Source organism: Gambusia affinis, linkage group LG10 (genome assembly GCF_019740435.1).
Source record: "Gambusia affinis linkage group LG10, SWU_Gaff_1.0, whole genome shotgun sequence".
In the NCBI taxonomy this organism is placed as follows: Eukaryota; Metazoa; Chordata; class Actinopteri; order Cyprinodontiformes; family Poeciliidae; genus Gambusia; species Gambusia affinis.
Window position 1 is genome coordinate 710417 of NC_057877.1, and position 21091 is coordinate 731507.

General features: G+C 39.5%; 3 protein-coding genes across 4 annotated transcripts; 2 read left to right on the forward strand and 1 right to left on the reverse strand.

The window, feature by feature from the left end:
- Positions 1-3758: 3758 nt before the first annotated feature.
- Positions 3759-6815, forward strand: mrpl55 (mitochondrial ribosomal protein L55). The gene is made up of 3 exons (XM_044128961.1): positions 3759-3949; positions 4091-4310; positions 6203-6815. The coding sequence occupies exons 1-3, from the start codon at positions 3897-3899 to the stop codon at positions 6350-6352; spliced, it is 423 nt and encodes a 140-aa protein (XP_043984896.1). The 5' UTR covers positions 3759-3896; the 3' UTR covers positions 6353-6815.
- A 1857-nt stretch (positions 6816-8672) lies between these two features.
- On the forward strand, positions 8673-12627 carry ndufa11 (NADH:ubiquinone oxidoreductase subunit A11). Its single transcript, XM_044128964.1, has 4 exons — positions 8673-8878; positions 9528-9620; positions 10635-10757; positions 12450-12627. The coding sequence occupies exons 1-4, from the start codon at positions 8800-8802 to the stop codon at positions 12560-12562; spliced, it is 408 nt and encodes a 135-aa protein (XP_043984899.1). The 5' UTR covers positions 8673-8799; the 3' UTR covers positions 12563-12627.
- A 1563-nt stretch (positions 12628-14190) lies between these two features.
- On the reverse strand, positions 14191-20712 carry commd2 (COMM domain containing 2). Of its 2 annotated transcripts, none has more exons than XM_044128963.1 (6): positions 20539-20712; positions 19125-19202; positions 17769-17851; positions 15416-15490; positions 15221-15319; positions 14191-14413 (listed from the first exon to the last, which is right to left on the reverse strand). In XM_044128963.1, exons 1-6 carry the CDS (start codon positions 20603-20605, stop codon positions 14204-14206), a joined length of 612 nt encoding a protein of 203 aa, XP_043984898.1. In that variant the 5' UTR covers positions 20606-20712; the 3' UTR covers positions 14191-14203. The 2 variants fall into 2 exon arrangements, with proteins under 2 accessions (XP_043984898.1, XP_043984897.1); XM_044128962.1 differs by having other exon boundaries at positions 20506-20710.
- Between the last annotated feature and the right edge of the window lie 379 nt (positions 20713-21091).

Consider the following 21091-nt stretch of genomic DNA (forward strand, 5'->3'; position numbering starts at 1 on the left):
TCAGACAATTTTTACAGCAAATTTCTAATATCTAATTTATTTTTGTTTCTACTTAACTCTCTGATTATCTCTCTTTCCTGATTATATTTATTACATTCTAGAAAAATATGCTGTATTGTTTCTGACTCTGCGATATCTACACATCAGCTGACTGCTCGTTTTCTTCTTCTTCTTTTCTATTGTGGCGGATCGCAAACGACTGCAGTGTGTACAGTGCATGCACACCACTGTACATGAGTGTGCATGCACTGTACACACTCATGTACAGTGCATATTGTACATGAGTGTGTAGCAACATTAACTCACATACATTAAATTCTATTATTAAGTAATTCTTTTCTTCATGTAAAAATATCTTCTATGTTATGGAGAGCCTCTGTCCTCCCCCAGGACCATCATGGATTGGAGATGCTTCAGGCCCTGGAAGCCTTGAGGGTCCTCCCAATGTTTAATGGGGACCCGCCAAGCGCAGTTCCAGATGTCGTCCGCATTCTGCACCTTCATAGCCTGGCCTTTCACAGTGCAGTATCTACCCAGCCACATGCAGATGTCTTCAGAACTGACAGTTTCATTGAACATCCTGACAATCACCATTTTCAGGGAGTTGTCAGTAAGTTTCTCAACGTCAAAATGCTGAAGACTGGGTCTTTGCATTTTCAAACCGTGTCCAAAATTCTTTCATTAACGCACATCACCTGGCTGAAACTTCAGTGTTTGCTGAATCAAATTTCTTGAGAAATCCAATCTAGACATTCCTGTTGACTTACCTTGTTCATTGAATAAAAAGTGAACACTGTGATGCCTCTGCATGCCAGCATGGGCAGCTGCCATGGTGGAAGCACCACCAGTTAAAGGCTAAAATCTTTAGTAAAAACAGTTAATAACTAAAACCAAACACACAATCTTTTCCACTGTTTAGAGGTCAATATCTCAACCAAGTACAAATTTATTGAACCTTAAATTACAAATAAATCAATTGGGCACACACATGGTTCAACCAGACATAAACCTATACACATATTTTGTTTTCAAACTCCACTGAAGTTTATTTCACACTTCAGGTTGCAACAAACACACTACAAACCATGTTTACAGTGAAACACTTTTGTATAACTTTATTATTATTATTATTATTATTATTATTATTATTATTCATTCATCCATATCGACAGTGTATACTGGTCTGATAGATATAGCCGTCAGTTCGTGCTAAGCATGTGACGATCTGACAGCCAGTGACGTGCAGTCAGGGGAGGCAGATGAGGCAGATGTCATCATGGAAGAATAATATATAATGATAAAATAATTTATATTCTATTTTCACCCTGTACTATGAAGTATCTATTTTTCACTTAGCTTAACAAATCCTGATTATTTATTCTTTAAAATCGCTGAATTTTCCCATTCAAATGCTCAGAAGCGCAGCCGATGAGGCAGCAGCGAGCTGAGCCTCACCTGGGATTACGCAACCTCTCGCTAACTGCACTGGTTGCCATTCTATGAGAGCAATAAAATGGCTAAAAAACATTTATGTATGAACAGACTTTCCATCATGTAGCTTATGTATATAATGTACAGTGTTTTATGTCACCAACTGTGTGTGTAACGTGTTTCGTGTGCTGATGAGCGATCAGAAACGGCGGAGAACAAATTCGAGGTGAGGCAGGCAATTTTCTTGCCTCATGGCAGGGGGCGCTCATGATCCCAGACATTGTGACTCCACAACTACAGAGGAAGATACAGTAACAGCGAGCTAGCCATACCATGCCATACAGCAAAGTCAAGTGTAGCGATATATTTATAGTTTTCTCCTCGTACCACAGCAATCACTTATTAATAATCGCAAAATAAACATTAAGCCTAAATCCATACTGCTGCAACAGACTGAATGTTCTGCTTTTGTGTGGAAAATATTAGAGTGTTTTTTTTTGTTTTGTTTTGTTGTTTTCAATTGCTATGGCAACCAGCCTGCTCATAGACGTGCAGATAATGAGAATCAGAAAGAAGTGGTTTTGAGTTGTACTTTAACGGTTTTCCCCTTTGCTGTGGAGCACAGCATAAAATTAATAATATCTACATGTCCAAGTTTGATTAAGTTAACGGAATTATTCTACGGCGGTAGCGCAGCTTTTTACAGGTTATGCATAGCCTATGACCTGTAAAAGAATAGTCTTTTGCCCCCCAGCAATGTTCGCATGCACGAAATTTCCTTATGTAAACAATAACATGCAGGTGGTATATATTTGTAAATATGATTATGATTAAGTCAGTGCCTCACCAGCTACGAACCTCACCGCACGTCACTGCTGACAGGTATGCTGATCTGAGAGAACACAGGCCCTCCATCTGATTTTCGCGCGTCATCCGGGTCACGTGTCTGAAACCCAGCAGTAAGAGCTCTACTGCTCTAAAAATAGCGTCATTCTTGATTAAGTGACTGCATAGGTGAAGCTTTAGAGTCTGCTATTTCACCTTCAGCATTTTAAAACAAATTTTTGTGATAAATAAAAAAGTGGTTTAATTAGTTGCTGGTGGTGGTGGTGATACAATGTCACATATAAACCTATGTCCTAAAAACTCAATTATTGCAACAAATAAAAACAAATGAAGTAATGTTGTGTGATTAAAGTATTGCAAACCTTAAATAACTTGATACATTTTGTTTAGCTGTACATAATAAATGGGCACCTTCATGACTACTAGCTCAAAATTGCCCGTTCTTCAAATCACAGCTGGTCTGTTGGTGATTCAGAACTCTGATGGCTTATGGGTTGGTGTTTTGAATTATTGAATAAAACACAGTAAAAAAAAAAAAAAAAAAAAAAAAACTTTTTTATTTTGTTGTGTGAATTACCTTAAAAAGATGGGCTCTTTGTGCTTAAACAATTTATTTTCTGAAAAAAATTACAATCTCTTGTATCTTGAACACTTAAAAACTGATAAGATCTTAGTGAGAGAGGTGTGCAAGAGATGAGACATAGAAAGAATTATTGCTACAGATAGGTTTACAGAAATATAAAACAGTAGCGAATATTGCTATGATTTAGCGTTTTGTTCTACACCCTCCAATGAGGTAGGTGGCAGTATGACCCTCTAGCTGGTATAACATTGCCTCGTTAAGCAGAAAAGAGCATTGGTATGAAAGAGAAAGAAGATGTATGAGAAGAGAGTTTGAATGTATTAAGTAAAAGATTAATTTGTTTAGATATTTTGAGGAAGAATTTGGGGAGTAAACATATACAAATAATTATTAAATATTTAAAGAAAACTAAATTATTTCAAAGAATTTGATTATAGTAGGTGTGTGTGTGTGAATATGTACATGATCTAGAGCAGTGTTTCCCAACCCCGGTCCTCAAGGCACACTGTCCTACATGTTTTAGAGGTTTCCGTGCTTTAATGTGCCTGATTCAACTGATTGCAGTTCAACAAACGCCTGTTAATCAGTCATCAATTGAAATCAGCTGGACTGAAGCAAGGAAATACCTTAAACATGCAGGGCAGTGTGCCTTGAGGACCAGGGTTGGGAAACACTGATCTAGAGGGGCGGATTATAAAGATATGTATAAAAAATGGATAAGAGTATGTATGCATATATAATTATGAAATTTATTTATTTAAATTTATCTATTAATGGTATGTGTAGGAGTATACAAGTATTTATATAAATTGATAGTCCATCTCGAACCACACTCCATACCAGTAAGTGGCGGTAACGCTACTTAAAGTTTGTTGCCAACCGCCAATAAAATCAAGAAGAAGAAGAAGAAGAAGAAGAAGAAGAAGAAGAAGAAGAAGAAGAAGAAGAAAAGAGCATTGGTCCTTGTGTGACCTCAGGTTAGCGGCTCTGTGGGAATCGGTAATTAAAGAGCGGGTTTACAGCCAGCCAGTCTGTAATGGCCCAGCTACTCCTAAAAAAACCTCTCTGTCTTCACAGCTCGGTGGCCGGGTAAGAGTTTTAGCTGGTTCCAAACAACTTGTCGTCGTGTTAGCCCGGTTCGACAGTGCGCCTCCTCTTTTTGATACGTGTATGTGTGTCTCTCTCTGTCTGTCTGACTGTCTGTGTTCATATGTGCGCGTGTGTACGTAGCTGTATATTCCCTTGCATATCACTCGCAGGTTCCCGGCCAGTGTTCCCAGCTGCCCCGACTTCCTTCCTCCACAGTCACGAAGCTCGGCTGAGCTCCAACCGGACGTCGGTGGTCCGCTGCGGACGGCAGAAATATGAGCGGCAGTACCCAGTCCTCCTGGTCCGCCCGGACGGCTCCACTGTTAGCATCAGATACCAGGAGCCCAGACGGCTTCTCCTGGTGAGTGGTCGGCTGGGGCTTTCTGTTAATGGTCCTTCCCAACGTTTCTGCACAGATTGGAGAACTGTAGGGTTCTTTATTTTCGTCAGTATTATTAGTAGTTTCTGTAATTTCTGTAGGTAGTTTTACAAGTACGTAATGTACTTGTGTACACTTATGTAAGGACCACTAACACAATATTTATCAGCAAAGTGAGGATCTTTTCCCAGTCCTCACTTTCTTTTGCAGTTCTATTGCTCTCTAATTGGTAGATTGTAGAGCAGGGGTAGGCAGTTCTGGTCCTGGAGGGTCGGTGTCCTGCAACTCTTAGAGACTCTCTGATCCAACACAGTCAGGTTCTCCAGAGTCCTGCTAATGACCTCATTATTTGACTCGGGTGTGTTGAAGCAGAGATGCATCTAAAAGTTGCAGGAGACCGGCTCTCGAGGCTCGGAGTTCCCTACCCCTGTTTTAGAGGTATGGTGTCAGTTACGTTTCATGGTAATGTAAGGGAAAATGTCTGGGTTTGGCATTAAAGCAGTTACTAAACAATATAGAAGTCAATACAAAGTCCTCAGTTTGTATAGAAGCATAAGGGTTTGTGTGTGAGAATACATTTCTCTTGCAAATGGGAATGTCTGATAAAGTTGAATAAAAACAAACACAATGAAAGTGCAAACTAGTGTCAGCAGGATGAGCTGCTGACACTAGTCAGCAGCTTATGACTCTCCATCAATCAAAAGTTAGTTTTCCTCTAAAGCAGCACTTGATGGCATGCAGAGGCGGTCATGCAGTCGTTTCAATCTGGTGTTCTCTTTTACAATATTTTTATCCAATATTGCAAAATAAAATATTTCTTATGAATAACCAACATTTTCCTCAATCCTTTTCCTTGCAATCATAACGTCCCCACCATACTGATCTTTAGCTGACCAGGCATTGGGAGCAGTGAAAATCCATCTAAATTTATGTTCAACATGCAGAGTGAATGCATGCTCTCTGACTGGCACATATCCTGTTCCAGGATTCCGTTACTATATTTCACAAATGGTTGCTACCAGGAGGAATAAACTGGTCCCGATTTAGTTACTTTTGCGAGATTGGTCTGAAAATCAGTCAATATCCCGTATATTTCTGCTGTGAGAGGACTGACTGCCCTTCCCACCAGGTCACATCTGTGGTTAACAGTCACTCCGCTGTTGTCAATTTAGTGACTTTTCAAGCAAAAAAAATCTATATCAGTCAAAATCAGAATCTGCAGGTCAAGCTTTTTAGAGCTCGGCCAGAAAACTGCAATTACTACAATTATACTTGCCACATAACTTGTACTGTGAAGCTTTAATTAGCTTACAGTTAACTAAAAGTACAAGATTAAGCTTCTTAGCTAAACTAGATCTTTTGAATATAATGTAAGTATACAAGTATTTTTTTCAGATTGTGTATTGCTGGTGTTCATCAGTAGCTTGGATAAAAGGGAAGATATGCTGGTCCACTGAGCTGCATGGCACCACAACTAATAAAGATCATTTAATACTGAAACGAGGAGCTACTATGTACCCAGTCCTGCTGTTAGGTGCAAGTATATATGACATTTAGCAACATCATAAAGCTCGTCAGTGGAAAGAAGCATGAAAATGTCCTGGTGGACATCAGTGCCGACTTTGGGTTTGAGAAAGCAGAGTGGACCAACACCAATCATTCTGTTTGGATGTTTTAACCGCCATGTCAGGCTGGAGCTGGGTGACACAAGTGTATGTCTATGGATAAAAATAGTAGAAGTAAACTGCCTGGGAGGACCTAAACAAGGTCAAAAATTTCTATGATAATGTAGAACATCTTGATCCAACCAGATCATAGAAATCAGTTTAGTTTGGACAGTAAAGCTAAATGGTGCTGTTTGTGTGTTTTGGCAGATGCCTGTAAACCTGTTGACTCTGTCTGAAGAGGAGCGCCGCGCTCGCCAGAAGAGGAGGGAAGTGAAGAAGACCAAAGCACAGACAGTAGATCTGTATGAAGATGACTTTAAAGTGGACAGCTACAGCCACTTGTGGAAAAAGAAGTGACTTATGTATTCACTGATGTAAAATTAGACAAAATAGTTAAAATTGTTAAATATAAAACTATTAGTATTTGGCAGAACTACCTCCTAGTGTCCTGATGCAGCTGGCAGTGTGCGATATCTATCTAGAACATGTAAAGCTGATTTGTTTGATATTCTCTGACATGCTGCTGATCATCAGGTTACCATGGCAGCAAGTTGTACTGCGCCATGCTGGTGGCAGCATTCCAACATTTCCAGCTCCAGGAGTCACCGTAGTGGATGTGTATAGATCCTCCTTCTGACATCACATCAACCAGTTTTATACTACATGATGACAAATACATTACATACCACTATTATTTTATTTAATATCTATACAATTCTTAAAAGTCAAAACCTAGTGATGTAATGTTCTACATGTATGATCTGATTAAAGTACTAAATCCTTCCTGTGTTCAATTTAAATAAAAAAATCCTGAAATGAAGTGTAACTCATATTAATTCAGCTCTTATACCAGTGGGTGGGTTTAACGTGCAGCAACATTATTAAAATGAAAGCAGGAAATGTTTTTGCTTCATTAAACGCTCCACTGTGCTTCAGAGCTTTTCCTCAGGATAACAAGAGTACCCAGACAGAACCCATGTCTGCTTTTTTATATAAATTGAAAAAGCTTGGAAGGTACCAGTAAGAATCTCCATTTTGGATAAAGATGTTAAACATCAGGAATCTTTCCTTCACTGTCTGGAACACCAGTCTGGGTAATAAACTGCATCAGGATTAAAAATTGATTCTGACATAATATTTTGACTTAGTGTTTTTTTCAAATGCTGCATTTCTGCTAAATGAAAATGTGCTGATGATTATTGGGACATGTTGGGTTACTAGTTGGGGTTGTTGGTTGGATTGCAGCTTGTGTGATGTCTGCAGTTTACCTTGTTGCCTGGCAGCAGGGGCTGCTGCTCTGAGATTTTGGTCTGGGGTCTTCCTTGGTGGAGATTGAAAACGGGTTCTCTTTGGGGTCTCTGGCTTCTTCCTGTAGTCTAAAACAAGTATATTAGGTGAATTAGTCTAATATTGGCAATGAACCAGGGTCGCTGGGTTCAGGGAATTCTTGCATGATTCTTCTCACCCCAAAACATTAGAAGGTATAGATCAGGGGTCTGCAGTCTTCTCTATCAAACGAAGATCTATTCTTGCCCTCAGTCCGGCTAAATAAAGTTATTTAGAGCTGCATATATCACATAGTGTTTTGGGGAAAAAAAGACAACTTATAAATATCTATTATATGAAATTTATTTGATGTGAAGAAGAAAAACTTTTGATCCAATGACAAAAAAAATATACATAGACCCAGACTTAAAACAGCATAAAATGCAAATTGTAGGAGATGAAAATATGTTCTTAGATTTAGCTTTTTTATTTGTTTTTGTAAGGTATTGGGAAAACAATACTATTCCCAAGCACTGTTCAGGTGAAACTACTCAATCAGGTTTATTCATATATTGTGCACAATATAGAAAGCTTGTAGGACAATCAGTAATGAAGCAAGTCTGGATGCAAAAGCTCCCCAGGCAGAGAAACACATGAGTTTTATACCAAGGATAAAGAATGAACAACAAGTGGAGAGACAGTCTGGTTCTGATGCAGCTGCAGAAAACAACTTCCAACCTTCTACATGTAACCCAAATAATTCTTTTGGTGAGAGTTCATAAGCATTTCATATAACATGACTAACAGATATGACCTTATTGTAATCTTTCCATCACAAAGGTTTTATGCAAATGTAGTGATAATATAATATAAAACATCTATTTTGCACTGTGTACAGGTGTTACACAAAAATTACATATTCATATTTTAATAACCATCCCCCAAAAAGTGTAAAAGTACATAGTTATTTTTTTTTTTATTAATCTGATACAGTGAATGGCAGAGATCTTTACAGAGAACTTGCCTTGCCAAGCGGTTCCAGGTTGTAGTAGTTTGTGACCCTGTTGGAGGAACGATAAGCAAATTTCCTTTTTAACAACCTTCCAAGACTAAACAAGGGTTCAGTCTTTAAGTTTGGGTAAGAAAAGCTAGAAGAAAAATCAACATTTGTAATTTTTTGTTTGTTTGAAACACATAGGTTGTATTATTACAAATATATAGTACTATAATATTTTAGTCAGTGTCATTCTGTAATTTAATTAAATTGCGCCATTCAAACACTCACAAAACTGCTAAAACATGCATGAATTGTATATCTACATTCTAAAACGTTAAATTATTCTTCATCATTTAATCTAAAATTATTGAGCCATTATGAAAGATCCGGAGAGCCACTTCCGGCTCCAGTGCCATAGATTGCGGACCAGACGATAGACGGATTTCTATTCACACCTGTAGGGGGCAGTAGAGTTTCTACCACTGGCCGAAGACATACGAGAAAGAGTTTCGGTGTTGACCTTGCACCGCCACGGATCGTGATGGGTTACTGGGATATTCCAGAGGGGACAGACTGCGTGGAGAAGACATGGATCACCACCAAACTGGGCACAGCTCTGGGTAGGTATCAGGCCGCAGACGGTGCTCTGGGGCCGGGGACGCTACGGGAAAAACAGCGTTTAGCAGCTACCTATGCTAAGCTAATAGGCTTAAATGAACCAGGGTTGCTGGGTTCAGGGAACCTGTTCAATAAAGTTTTTTATCTAAAACCTGGGTGATGGTTCCTGGGCATAAATCAATTACTGAGTGTTTCAGAGCTACAGAGATCCAACGGGATGTCCAGAGCTACGGGGTCAGTGATCAGCTGGAGCTCCTGATTCCACTTTGGAAATGTTCTCCTAACAGAACTCAGGATGGATATCGGTGTTCTTGCCCTCATTTCCAAACGGCAGTTGAAATTCTGACTCCATGTCGTGCGGTACATCCTGACGCTTATTTGCAGCTAGTGGCTGACAGGAAGTAGAACCCTGCTGCTTAGTAACGTCAGTAGATGGTTCAGGACCGGAATGTTGAGCTCCAGTCCTCCAGGCTGGTGTCCTGCAGAGGAGTCCCTGGTCCAACACTCTTGATCAGATGTCTGAATGACCTCATCAGCGTGAGGCCAAGTTTTGCAGAGTCCGGCCAATGACCTGGTTATTTCCTTAAAGCGCGCTGGAGGTCCAGTAGCCCTGCTCCTTGTCCTAAATAAACCCTTGATTGTGTGTTTCAGGTCTGATCGGCTCAGCCTATCACATAGTGGCATTCCAACCTGATACTGCATTGGAAGCAGTGCAGAGGGCTGCTAATGCAACGGTGACAATGGGTAAGCTCATTAAAATATGCATATTCAAAAATGTTGCATTTTTTGAATATGCATCTGAATAATTATTGCAATCTGAAATAGCTATTCAGATTGTTGTGAATATTGTGTGTTGCAAATGTTTCTATTTCTGCTGTTTTGGCGGTTGTCAGACATAGTGATAGCAAGCATGGTGTTCCTGCTTTAAGAGACGTGTCAGAATGTTCCTGCTTTCTGCTTGAATTAAGAGAAGAGGTTAGTTTCTATAGCTGCAGATCATGATTACCATTAATGCTCAACATTATGGTGGACTTGTGGACTAGGGTAAGGCTAAAATTATATATTTTTTTCATTTTCTGAATAAAGGTGTAATGTTATCAGAATAAAATAATAATAATAAAAGAATAAAGTCATAACTGTATGATAATAAAGTCATATTACGAGAATGAATTTGTAATATTCCCAGAATAAAGTCATAAAAAGTAATAGAATAGTGATATGCTTCCAAAATAGTTGTATATTAGGAGAATAAAGTATTAATTTTTGAGAATTCTTCCATGAAAAATGATAAATAAATAAATAAAATAAGGGATGTTGAGTGTCTTGTGAAGTTATGCTTTTGTATCATTTTACAAGTAAGGAAATACTTCATCTTCTAAAATCAAACTACTAGCAGGACTTTGAAACTTTGTTTTGAAGAATCACGGATTTCAAGTTGGTCACTTCAGACCTCAGTTCTGGTCTGAAGTGGGCTGATATCAATATCTGGTATTAATATTGCTGTTATGATTGATAGTGCATTACTAGACATCTGTATTCCTACTAGGGAGAAAACTTCCTGGTTTCCAGTCACCAGTAGATCTGGAACTCGTGTTTTGTTGGCCATGAACATGCAGACTTCAGTGCTTCAGATGAGGTTTTTAGCACTGACCTCAAAATTGTCACAGATATCAGAAAGTTCTTTGCTAACTGAGTAGTCTACACATCATCTTGACATGTAATATTGAACATTAATATTTGCATCTTTGCATTTTCCAGCCACTATGGGAGCCATATTCGGAATGACAACATGTCTCACCGCTCAGGCCCGAGAGGCACCAGATGACCCACTGAATTATTTTGTCGGTGGCTGCGCCTCAGGCATCTTCCTGGGAGCCAGGAGTAAGTAATACCTGCTAACTGGAATGTTTGAATTCCACCGGCTGCCTGTTGTTTTTCAGTCACCAGAGACTGGATATCTGGGAAAATAAATCAATTTTTATACGCTTTGATCTTTCACTTTACCCAGAACGGCAATATGTGAAGCCCTTTGAACTGCCTTGTTGCTGCAAATGAGCTGTATAGATAAAATTACCTTTCCTACCTTACCTTCATCCACATAAAAACTCAGTTTAATTTGACCTAAAATGATTATTTATAAAAACAAAGTGGAATTTTGCAAAAACTCTTTGTCTTTGCATGTGTACATGGGGAAACAGAAATTTAGGCTCCAAAGCATAACAATCTGCTTTATATCCACTTATTTTGTCATGATTTTTATTAGCTTTATATTCTTATATGCTATTTAAAAGTAGTTCAAGCTATATATGTGTCCTCACAAATTAACCTCCTGACACCAGGTTTGGCTGACTCGAAGCCTTTGTTGTTGTTTTTTTTGTTTTTTTGGGGGTTTTTTTCCCTTCCAGGGGTCTTTTTGTGGGCTCTAGTGTCCCTTATATGACAGTAGTCTGAAGGGAAGGGGGGAGGGAGAGGGGGGAAGCTATGCGGCAAATGTCAGTCAGGTCCGGGGATCGAACCTGCGACGGCCGCGTCGAGGACTCAAGGCCTCCAAATGTGGGTTGGCTATCCCCTACGCCACCACAGCACGCCCCAAGTCTTTGTTGTTGTTTTGAAGTACAGCGCAAAACAACAACAAATACTTATGGTAGCAAATTTGATTGGCTACCATAAGTATTAGCTTTGGGCTGTACTGCCCCCTATTGGTTTGGCATGTTGGGGCTGATTGGTGCGGGTTCATCCATCCATTTTCTGTACATCCTTGTCCCTAGCGGGGTTGGGAGTAATGCTGGTGCCTATCTCCAGCGAACGTTTCAGGTGAGATGGTGCTGGTTCCTGTAGATGAAAACTCTCCTGTGTGCATTATATTATTATTGTAAACGATGTGACAAAGATATTTATTTTATAAACACCCAACTTCGTGTGGACAAGGCCTGAAATGAGCTGCAGCAGGAATGGCACAAAAGCGGTGAACACAAGTTGAAAACTGCAGGGACCTCAGTCCATGTATGAGAAGACTAGAATTAAACACTTGGCTCAGAACTCAGTAGTTTAGGGGCACCAATTGGGGATTTCTCTTCTGTAAACAAAGAATAAAGGTAATATTAATGTTTAGGAGATATAATAGGTCAGGTAAAATATTGAAGTCTGACGATGCTGCAGGGATTAGTGCAACTTCAACCATGACACAGTGATGTCAGGGTTTACAGTAAAACTCAAACAAAATCTTTTATCAGAATGTTGAGTTTGTAGTTCAACAGCTCTCTAGTTCTTCTTTTTCTCTCAATATTTTCACTCTTTGCTTCTGTCTGCTGGTCAAATTCCTACCAATAAAGACTAAACTGATTTTTATTCAGCTTTGCCCAGTCAGTGTGAAAAATAAATTTTTGTTTCATATCAAACCTTCATGTTTTGATCATATCTTATTTTGATTCGCTTTAATGGAGCATAGCCAAAAGGAGGATTTATTTTGGTTTTCTAACTTTGTGGTGAACCTCCTGTGTTCACAAGCTGTCTGAGGTCAGGATGAAATATGATTGGTTGATGAATGACTGGGTGGTCTCTGCTTCTCCACAGCCCACAACGCTATGACTGGTACGACAGGCTGCCTGGCTCTGGGAACTCTGGCCTTTTTTACTAAAGTTGGCAAAATGGAAGGATGGAGGCTCACCGGACCGCCCAAACTGTAGGAGGGAGACTTTAACATTAAATATTGTAAAAAGACTTCATGTAATAAAATGCTTGTGAAAGTAAACTGAAGGCTATTTTATTTTAATTGTACAAATGTAGAGGATGAACATGAAATATGATTAAATATGAACTGTTTTATATCCACTGTGTATATAAACAGTGGATATAAAGACCCAACTACATGTAGACAAGTCCTGAAATGATCTGAAGCAGGAGTGGTACTCCATTAAAACCAGGGAACAGAGGTTTTAATTTGACCTATAACCTGTGCAATTCAATTTAAAAACAAACTGAAAACTTTAAAGGGGAAAAGTAAAAAACTGAAAATAACCTGGTTGCACAAATATGCTTATCGTTAAACTAATACTTTGTTGCAGCACCTTTGACTTCTATTACAGCACTCAGTCTTTTTTGAGTGCTGTAATAGAAAAAAGAAAAATATTTTTATTTTTGGTAGGATCAGTTTGGCACATCTTGATGTGGCAACATTTGCCTACTCTTCTTTGCAAAACGGCTCCAAATCTGACAAGTTGCACTGCCCTGTGCTCAGTCCTCTTCAGGTCACCCTGATGGAACTCCGGTCTGGACTTTGGCCAGGTCATTCCAAAGCCTCAATCTTATTCCAGTGAAGCCATGTTTTTCTGGATTTAGATGTTCTTTGGGTCATTGTGTGAAAGCCGAACTACATCTTCATCTTTCTATCAGAAGGCTAAAGGTTTTGTGTCCAACACTGACTGGTATTTGGAACTGTCCATAATTCCCTCCATCAAAAAAAAAACAAACAAAAAAAAAAAAAACAGCCCCAAAGCTTGGTGTAAGTATTCTTTCTTCTGTTCTTTTGGTGATGAGCAGTGCTACCTTTTTGAATTATCTCCAGAAAGTTCAACCTTGGTTTCATCAGATCATAAAACATTTCCCCACATACGTTTGGAAGATTTCAGATGTTTCACAAAATATAGCCAAGCTTGGATGTTTTTCTTTGTCAGATAAGGCTTCCTTCTGGCCAACCCACTCCATAGCCCAGAAATATGAAGACTAGAGTTTGTTGTCACATGTAGAACAGCACTTACAGAAACTCCTGCAGCTCCTCAGTGTTGCTGTTGGCCTCTTGCCAGCCTCCCTGACCACTTTTCTTCTCATCAATTTTGGGCAAACATCCTGTTCTTTGTAATGTCACTGTTGTGCCATATTTTCTCCACTTAATGATGTTAGTCTTCACTGTGTTATTTAAATGCTTGGAAATTCTTTTGTAGCCTTCACCTGACTGATGCTTTGGAAGGTCTCTGTGGATTATGGCTTGTGCTGGAATATGTGGCCATAAAATGTTAGGAAAAGCAAATGAGAAGAGCTGAAGGTGTGTTCTGACTCCAGTTATGAGTTTGAATGTAATTGGTTAAATCTGAACATAGCTACATCTCCAGCTCCAGAAAAATGTGCACACTTTTGCTATCACATTATCTCAGTTGTCTAATCTTTCACTTGTCCTGAAAGATTTCTGTTTGTTTTTCAAGTGTGTTGTTGAGGTTATAGGTCACGTGAAAAAAGTTATGGAATTAGTTATATTTTACATGACCAAAAACATATAAAAGACATGTTTTGTGAGACTCACAAGCACACACAGAGAAAGTGTTCTGGAGGAGTTATTTAATATTTCGTAAAATCCGCCGCGCATGACTGGTCTTCACTGCAGCTAAAGCAGCCTCCAGAGTGGAGATCATGTGCAGGAGGCTGATGGGGTCCGTCTGGAGATCCATGCAGCTCTTGGTGCTGCCAACATCAGAACTCCTAGTCAGGAGAAGGCGAATGGTCACCATGGGAACGATCTGATGACGAACTGAACGACTCGCCAACTGGCAGGAAACCAAAAGCAGGAGAAAAAGATGGAAACATTCAGTTCAATTATGTTGAACCAATTCATAACAAATATCTCAATTACAAAAATAACATCCAATTAACACAGCTGCAGATCTCTGGTTTTGCTTTCTGTCAAACAGTTTAATCGCCATTTTTGTAATGAATTCAGTCATTTAAAAAACACTTTTTGTGTTTTGTTGTCTTTATGCAATATAACAAGTTTGATATGAAACATTTTAGTGTGTCACAAATCAAAATGTTTTCGGCTGCAAGCTAGTCCTAAAGGCTGCAAGTACAAGGGTAAAGCAGTGGTATCAAACTGTGTCCCTACAGGGCCAGAATCCTGCACTGTGTTTAGTTAAAGCATGCAGTGCAGCTCTGCAGTGCAGCTCTGCACTGCAGAGCTGCTGGTGGAACCAGGTGAACCAGAGAGACATTTAAAAGCTGCAACACCAGCGGCCCATGAGCAGTTTGGGACCGCTGCCTGGGCCTCGGCCTCATACCAGTGAGCCTGTCTCTTAACATGTTTATTCCTACATGAGTCTACAGGTTAAATATGTGAAATTAATCCCAAAAAAAAATCATTACTTGTGTTTTTTTTATTTGTCCTTTTAAAAGAAGATATTTCCTTTATAGATGAACAGAAATTAATATTACTCATTGAGCAAAAGATAAGCAGAAATGTGTTCCCTAAGTGAGGACCACCCTGTCTCCTTCAGCTGGGGGTGTGTGCCACTCTTTACTTTGAGCTGAGATGTTTCAGAGATGGAACAGGACAGAGCAGCAGACATGACTCTTCTAACCTGGACATCCAGTCTCCATTCCAGGTTGTGGTAGGCTGGCTGGTTGCAGAGCAGCTGGCTCAGGATGCTGCGGACCTGGTGTTTGTGCTGCACATACAGCTGGTACATAGAGAGACCATCTCAGCATACTGAACTGACGGGTACAAATATGATCTTCCGATATATAAAATCTGAATGTTAATGTATGTACGTCACCTGCAGCAGGCTCTGGTTAAGCTCTTCACCAAATCCCAGAGCCAGCACTGAGTCCATGAAGTCCACTTCAGAGATCTGGACTTACAAAGAGAGACAGGTTGGAAACCGTGGCTCACCGCCTGCTTGTGGTGCCTGGAGCACATAGAGCATGTTGGCACATGTGGCCCAGGGCAGTCACTGAGGTCAGTAAGATCAAGGTCAGCGTTGGTCTTTGCTCAGCCTCGCCTCGCTCTAAAAGCATCAGCAGAACAAACGCGCTCCACCCAGACGTAATGCACAGGTTTCACTAGAGCCTTTAAGCGGTGTTAATACGCTGATTTCTAAACTGCAAATGGAGGAAAAAAATTTACTAACAGAGAAAGTGATTTTCTTCATGTGCTTAAAGTGCAATTAAAGCCCAAATAAACTTTTTTGATGAGAAACTGTATAAATTGATTCTTAAGAACGCTATCTTTATGTTTCTATGCAAATTGTTAGAGCTTTGTGTAAACTTTAGGAGAGACAGCATGATTTGAGCTCGGCCCTGCTGGACTTTACTTCTGAATTATCTGACCCAAAACTGTCTCAATGCTGCCCTCTTTGGATTGAAGGGTGGCTACTGTAGTAGAATTTTCTAAAGATGCATAGATTGCTGTTTTCCAGCTGATTGCCGATTTAAAAAGTCTCGCCTGCCCATTCCAATTTTGGCTGATACCAATTTTCTTTGTGTGAAATGTCACAAGATACAGTCAGAAAATGGTGAGTTGGTAAATCTGGGTGATTATTTTTAATCAGTCAAACCTCTGTCACAGAAAAGCAGAAAAGGACAGTGGGCGATTTTTAAACTTTTGCTGAAGTAGATTAGATCTGTGGATAAGATCAGCTTCACATGTAAGAATTGGCCAACCACAATTTCCTAAAATTAAGGAAACCAGTGCTTCCCTACAGTTTTCCTATATGTACTTATCATGTGATGTCACACTTCTGTGAACTTTGTAACTGACAGCCATCTTGGCAGACCATTAAGACAACAACAAACAAGCTCTTGCCTCATTCATATCTGACTATTAATCAATATAAGTACAACTATTACTTGATCACAATTTTTGCAAACTCTACCCACATGGGGAGTAATACTAAGGTAAATATCAGTCGTATTTACTATAGTGTAACTGCCGAGCTAGCAAAGCTATCTTAGCTATGATGTGCCGATTTTGTGCAGGTAAAGGATGGGTGGGAACTTGATCTGTTATGTTAACGTATGTCAAAATGAAAAACATTTAAAAAAATAAAAATAAATGCTTAGCTAAAGTATCTTTATCTGCAAGCTAAGATGGACATGCAGCCTATGTGTATGTTATTACTGTGCCAGTCACCAGGACCTTGTTCATGTGAAGAGTTTGTATCTCCTTTACAAATGTGTTTAAACATTGATTGCATGTGTTCGTGGATTTCAGGTGAAGCTCCTCCTGAGTCTTCGTGTTTACTGGGTAACTATATTGGAGGAAGAACCAGAAAATCTCCCACAACTAGCAAACAGACAAAAAAGTATACTGAAGCAGGAATTATACTGAAGGAAACCAAGAGAACCCACAGTTAACAGCAACCGAGACAAAACTGGGAGCTGGAGCTGGTTTCCAGTTCTAAATCCCCTAGAGCAGTGTTTCCCAACCCCGGTCCTCAAGGCACACTGTCCTACATGTTTTAGAGGTTTCCGTGCTTTAATGTGCCTGATTCAACTGATTGCAGTTCAACAAATGCCTGTTAATCAGTCATCAATTGAAATCAGCTGCACTGAAGCAAGGAAATACCTTAAACATGCAGGGCAGTGTGCCTTGAGGACCAGGGTTGGGAAACACTGCCCTAGAGCACAGGTCTCAAACTCCAGTCCTCGAGGGCCGCTGTCCTGCAGTTTTTAGATGTGCCACAGGTACAAAACACTGGAATGAAATAGCTTAATTACCTCCACCTTGTGTAGACCAGTTCTCCAGAGTCTTCCTAATGATCTAATTATTCTATTCATGTGGTGCAGCAGAGGCACATCTAAACGTTGCAGGACAGCGGCCCTTGAGGACTGGAGATTGAGACCCCAGCACACCATAGAACCACCAATACATCATACTGCAGTATAAGAGTGAAGCACTGTGTGGGGAAAATACGCTATTCTGCAATGTTTATGATAAGGTGCCAAATAAGCAAGAAGACATTGAAATATCTGTTTCTCCTCTGGAGAATATATGGGGGTTCTTTTGGTGATGTTCTTCTCCTGGAGAAATTTGATTTTTCATTTTTATTCTCCTCCCAGAGAAATGGACATTGGTGCGGATAGCGTCAGGCAGCTGCCATTTGAATGATGAGGGTCTGTCCTGCTCACCATGTGCTTAGAGCTCTCTGTCATCAGGAACATCAGGCCTTCCACTCCATGCTGCACCATCTCAACAGGAACACACAGCTTCCCTGCAGGCAGAGAGCTTCTGTCAGCTTTTCCTCCTGGCTGGAGGTAGAACCACCATTAGGTTCTGATCCAAGATCTCAATTCCCACCTTAGTCCTAAACCTAACACCTAACCCAAACACAGCTTTTCCCCTCATGGGGAGCAGCATTTGTCCCCACAACCCCCCTATGTAGACAGAAAAAGGTCCCCACAAGGATGTAAAAGAAAATGGTACACACATACGCACACAGATTTATTCTCTGTTTTTGTCCCACTTAAATGTTTCAGATCGTCAACCAAATGTTACTATGGACCAAAGATCCCCAGAGTAAATCTAAAAAACTGTTGGGGTTTTTTCCATTCATTGAAAAGTTAAGACCAGCTCCAGGCCACCGTGGCTCTCTGGGGAAAAGTCATTACCCCCTAAACCAATTAAGCAGCTATTTCACCCTCAGCAGTAACTACTGCCATCAGCAGCCTGGGCTGCTTCCTGCTTGCTCCTCTTGGATGCCGGCCGGTTACATTATCAGCCTTCCCAGACTCTACTGCCCTTTAGATTATGTGTGGCTTTGTTTTCTTTTATAAATCTGACAGTAGCCAAAGGTTTTACTGAAATGATTTACTACATCTACGGATCAGGTAATAATCAGGCCCGTAAAACTGAACTCATCTTTCTAAAAGTTCATTTATGATGTACCAATTATTTGTTCCAGAAAATCAGGTTAGTTTAGTTATTTTCTTCTTAATGAATGAAATTATCAGTAGAAAACTGACTTTTCTGTTTACTCTGGTTAGCTTTTTAGACAGTACATATGGCAATGCATTTCTATTCTATATAAATATTATTTTCACAATACAATAAAATACCAATATTACAGCTTTGACCCTGTACATCAGGACTAATCATACATGCTTCTGTTATTTTGTATTATGAAATGTGATATTACACAAACACAAGACAATAATCAACAACAATAGGCATGAAAACAACAAACCTATTTATTATTAACCAAAAGTTGCAAGCGGGATACAAGCACTGCTGCTCAGATTAAATACTGGAGTGGAATGCATCTGACAGCAAGCCGTTAGCAGAAATTTTAGATGAAGGTCGATATAATCCAATACACAGTTTTTGGCTGATATCGATCAGATACCTAACATCAATATTGGATCAGGACACCCCTAATAAATATTACAACAACTTGATAGATAATCTAAAATAGATCCTTTTTAATAAACTGACAGTGCTGCAGACGAAGATGACAAAGCCACAAAAAAGAAAGGCTGAAGTCTTACTGGCTGCCCCCTCATAGATCTTTGGGTTGGTTCCTTTCCTCAAGAAGTCGAGTGCAATGCGACCAAATTCTTCAACCACTGAAAGGGAAAAAACAAGGAAATCATGCCATGTTGAATTTTCTTGATTGTTTTGCACACATTTCTTATCTACTTCTTACACAAATTGCAAAGTTTGTTCTTATTACCTCCCATTTTTTTGATCTGGTTCATGTTCTATTTTAATCTATACTGTTCCTTTAGTCTTCTTTTTATATTCTTTTATGGTTTATCCAGTTAGTTTCTGATTCTGTGAAAGAGGATTAGGAATTCTTTTTGTTTAAAAGAATTCTTTTTTTCAGTGGCCTTAATCCTCTTCCATATGACTCTGACCTAATATGCATCATAATTTTGTTCTGCAGAGCATATTTGATTTTATGTTGAATGACAACAAAGATACCTGAATGAACCAAAATAAGATCACAGTATTCGTCAGAAATCCAGACATATTTTGGGGGCGATGTGGTAGGATTTCTATTTGACTAGTATATAATGTTCTCCATTATCTTTTAATAGTGGAGAACTTAGATAATTTAACAGGTAGTTTAATTACATCAAAGAAATCAATGCTACCCAAGCTGAAAACTATTTTAAAAGGAATAGTGTGCCAAAAGTTTTCACACTGGTTAAAAAAAAGTTTTGTAGTCATCTCAGTTTTAAAGCAGCGGTCGAAGTCAGTTGCGATAGGCCGTCTTACTCTAATGATTTTGTACATAATCTTTCCAAATATAACTACGCTTATTCCTCCAGTTAAAGTTACAATTATTTTTGGTTGAATAATTTAATAATCTTTTGAGGAATATTAACATAGTATACAAGGTAAATAATTCAAATTTAGATAGATGGTTTTTTAGGGTGGGCACCTTAATCAAAGTTACTCTTTGATTAAAGCGCCTACTTTAATCAAAGAGTATATTGATTACTAAGATATATTCGTTCTTGTATTTGACGTTGTCTTTAACAGGTGTGTACCATATGGAGTCACTAGCAAGTAATCATGGATAGCCATTAATTCACATTTACTGAAGTTTAAGAACATGCCACCGTACAGAAGCGTCAGAAAAACGGTAGTAATCTCTCAGGTTGTTGGTGTTTGATTTGTGAGAATCGACGCTGAATCAGCTGCTGACTCTGCTGTCATGTGACCATCCATAGCATAAAGCTTAACGCCAGACAGGTGGAGAGCTCTGAAACTACGGATTGGTTTGATGTCCTGTTGGAAAGGACGAGCTACACAGCTAATGAAAAGCCACCTCCTATGCCTCTGTAGTTGAACACCAACAAAAGGAATAGTGTGCTCTGTTCTGTTTGCTCCCAAATTCAGACCACCATCTCTGGACTTCACCTTCAACACGCAGCAGCCGCAGACTGTTCTTACCGGAACCATCAGTCTTGGTCAGGAAGCTCAGATGTTCCTTATGATCCTCAGATAAAACCAACAGCATCCTGAAAACCAGCCTTTTAACACAGCAACACCATCTGGAGCCCCGGGAGCCCCGGGAGCCACCGCGACAGTCTTCTTCTTCTTGTTGAAATTTTATCGGCGGTTGGCAAAAAACGTTAGGTGAGCATTACCGCCACCAACTGGTAAGGAGTGAGGACCACATGACGCACACACGCCTACACACACACACACACACACACACACACACACACACACACACACACACACACACACACACACACACACACACACACACAAAAGAAAATAAAAATAAAAAAAATAAAGAGAAACTATATCCTATTATACAACTTACTCTGTTTCAAAAATCAAATATAGCCTTATATCCTCTGCTTCCAGAGTCCTTTTGCAGTAAATCAACAATATCAAATTTCATTTTCAAACCACTGGAGACATGATATAACTGGAATGTGACATTGTATGGCGGCTTCCTTTTATTTATTTTATTTTTATTTTATTTTATTTTATT

Coding starts and splice junctions, on each gene's coding strand:
- mrpl55 (XM_044128961.1), top strand. CDS start 3,897: ATGGCCCAGCTACTCCTAAAAAAACCTCTCTGTCTTCACAGCTCGGTG. Junction 3,950..4,090: donor CTTCACAGCTCGGTGGCCGG/GTAAGAGTTTTA, acceptor GTGTGTACGTAG/CTGTATATTCCCTTGCATAT. Junction 4,311..6,202: donor AGCCCAGACGGCTTCTCCTG/GTGAGTGGTCGG, acceptor GTGTTTTGGCAG/ATGCCTGTAAACCTGTTGAC.
- ndufa11 (XM_044128964.1), top strand. CDS start 8,800: ATGGGTTACTGGGATATTCCAGAGGGGACAGACTGCGTGGAGAAGACA. Junction 9,621..10,634: donor TAATGCAACGGTGACAATGG/GTAAGCTCATTA, acceptor TGCATTTTCCAG/CCACTATGGGAGCCATATTC. Junction 10,758..12,449: donor CATCTTCCTGGGAGCCAGGA/GTAAGTAATACC, acceptor GCTTCTCCACAG/CCCACAACGCTATGACTGGT.
- commd2 (XM_044128962.1), bottom strand. CDS start 20,605: ATGCTGTTGGTTTTATCTGAGGATCATAAGGAACATCTGAGCTTCCTG. Junction 17,852..19,124: donor GATCTATGAGGGGGCAGCCA/GTAAGACTTCAG, acceptor CTCTGCCTGCAG/GGAAGCTGTGTGTTCCTGTT. Junction 15,320..15,415: donor TTAACCAGAGCCTGCTGCAG/GTGACGTACATA, acceptor TCTATGTACCAG/CTGTATGTGCAGCACAAACA.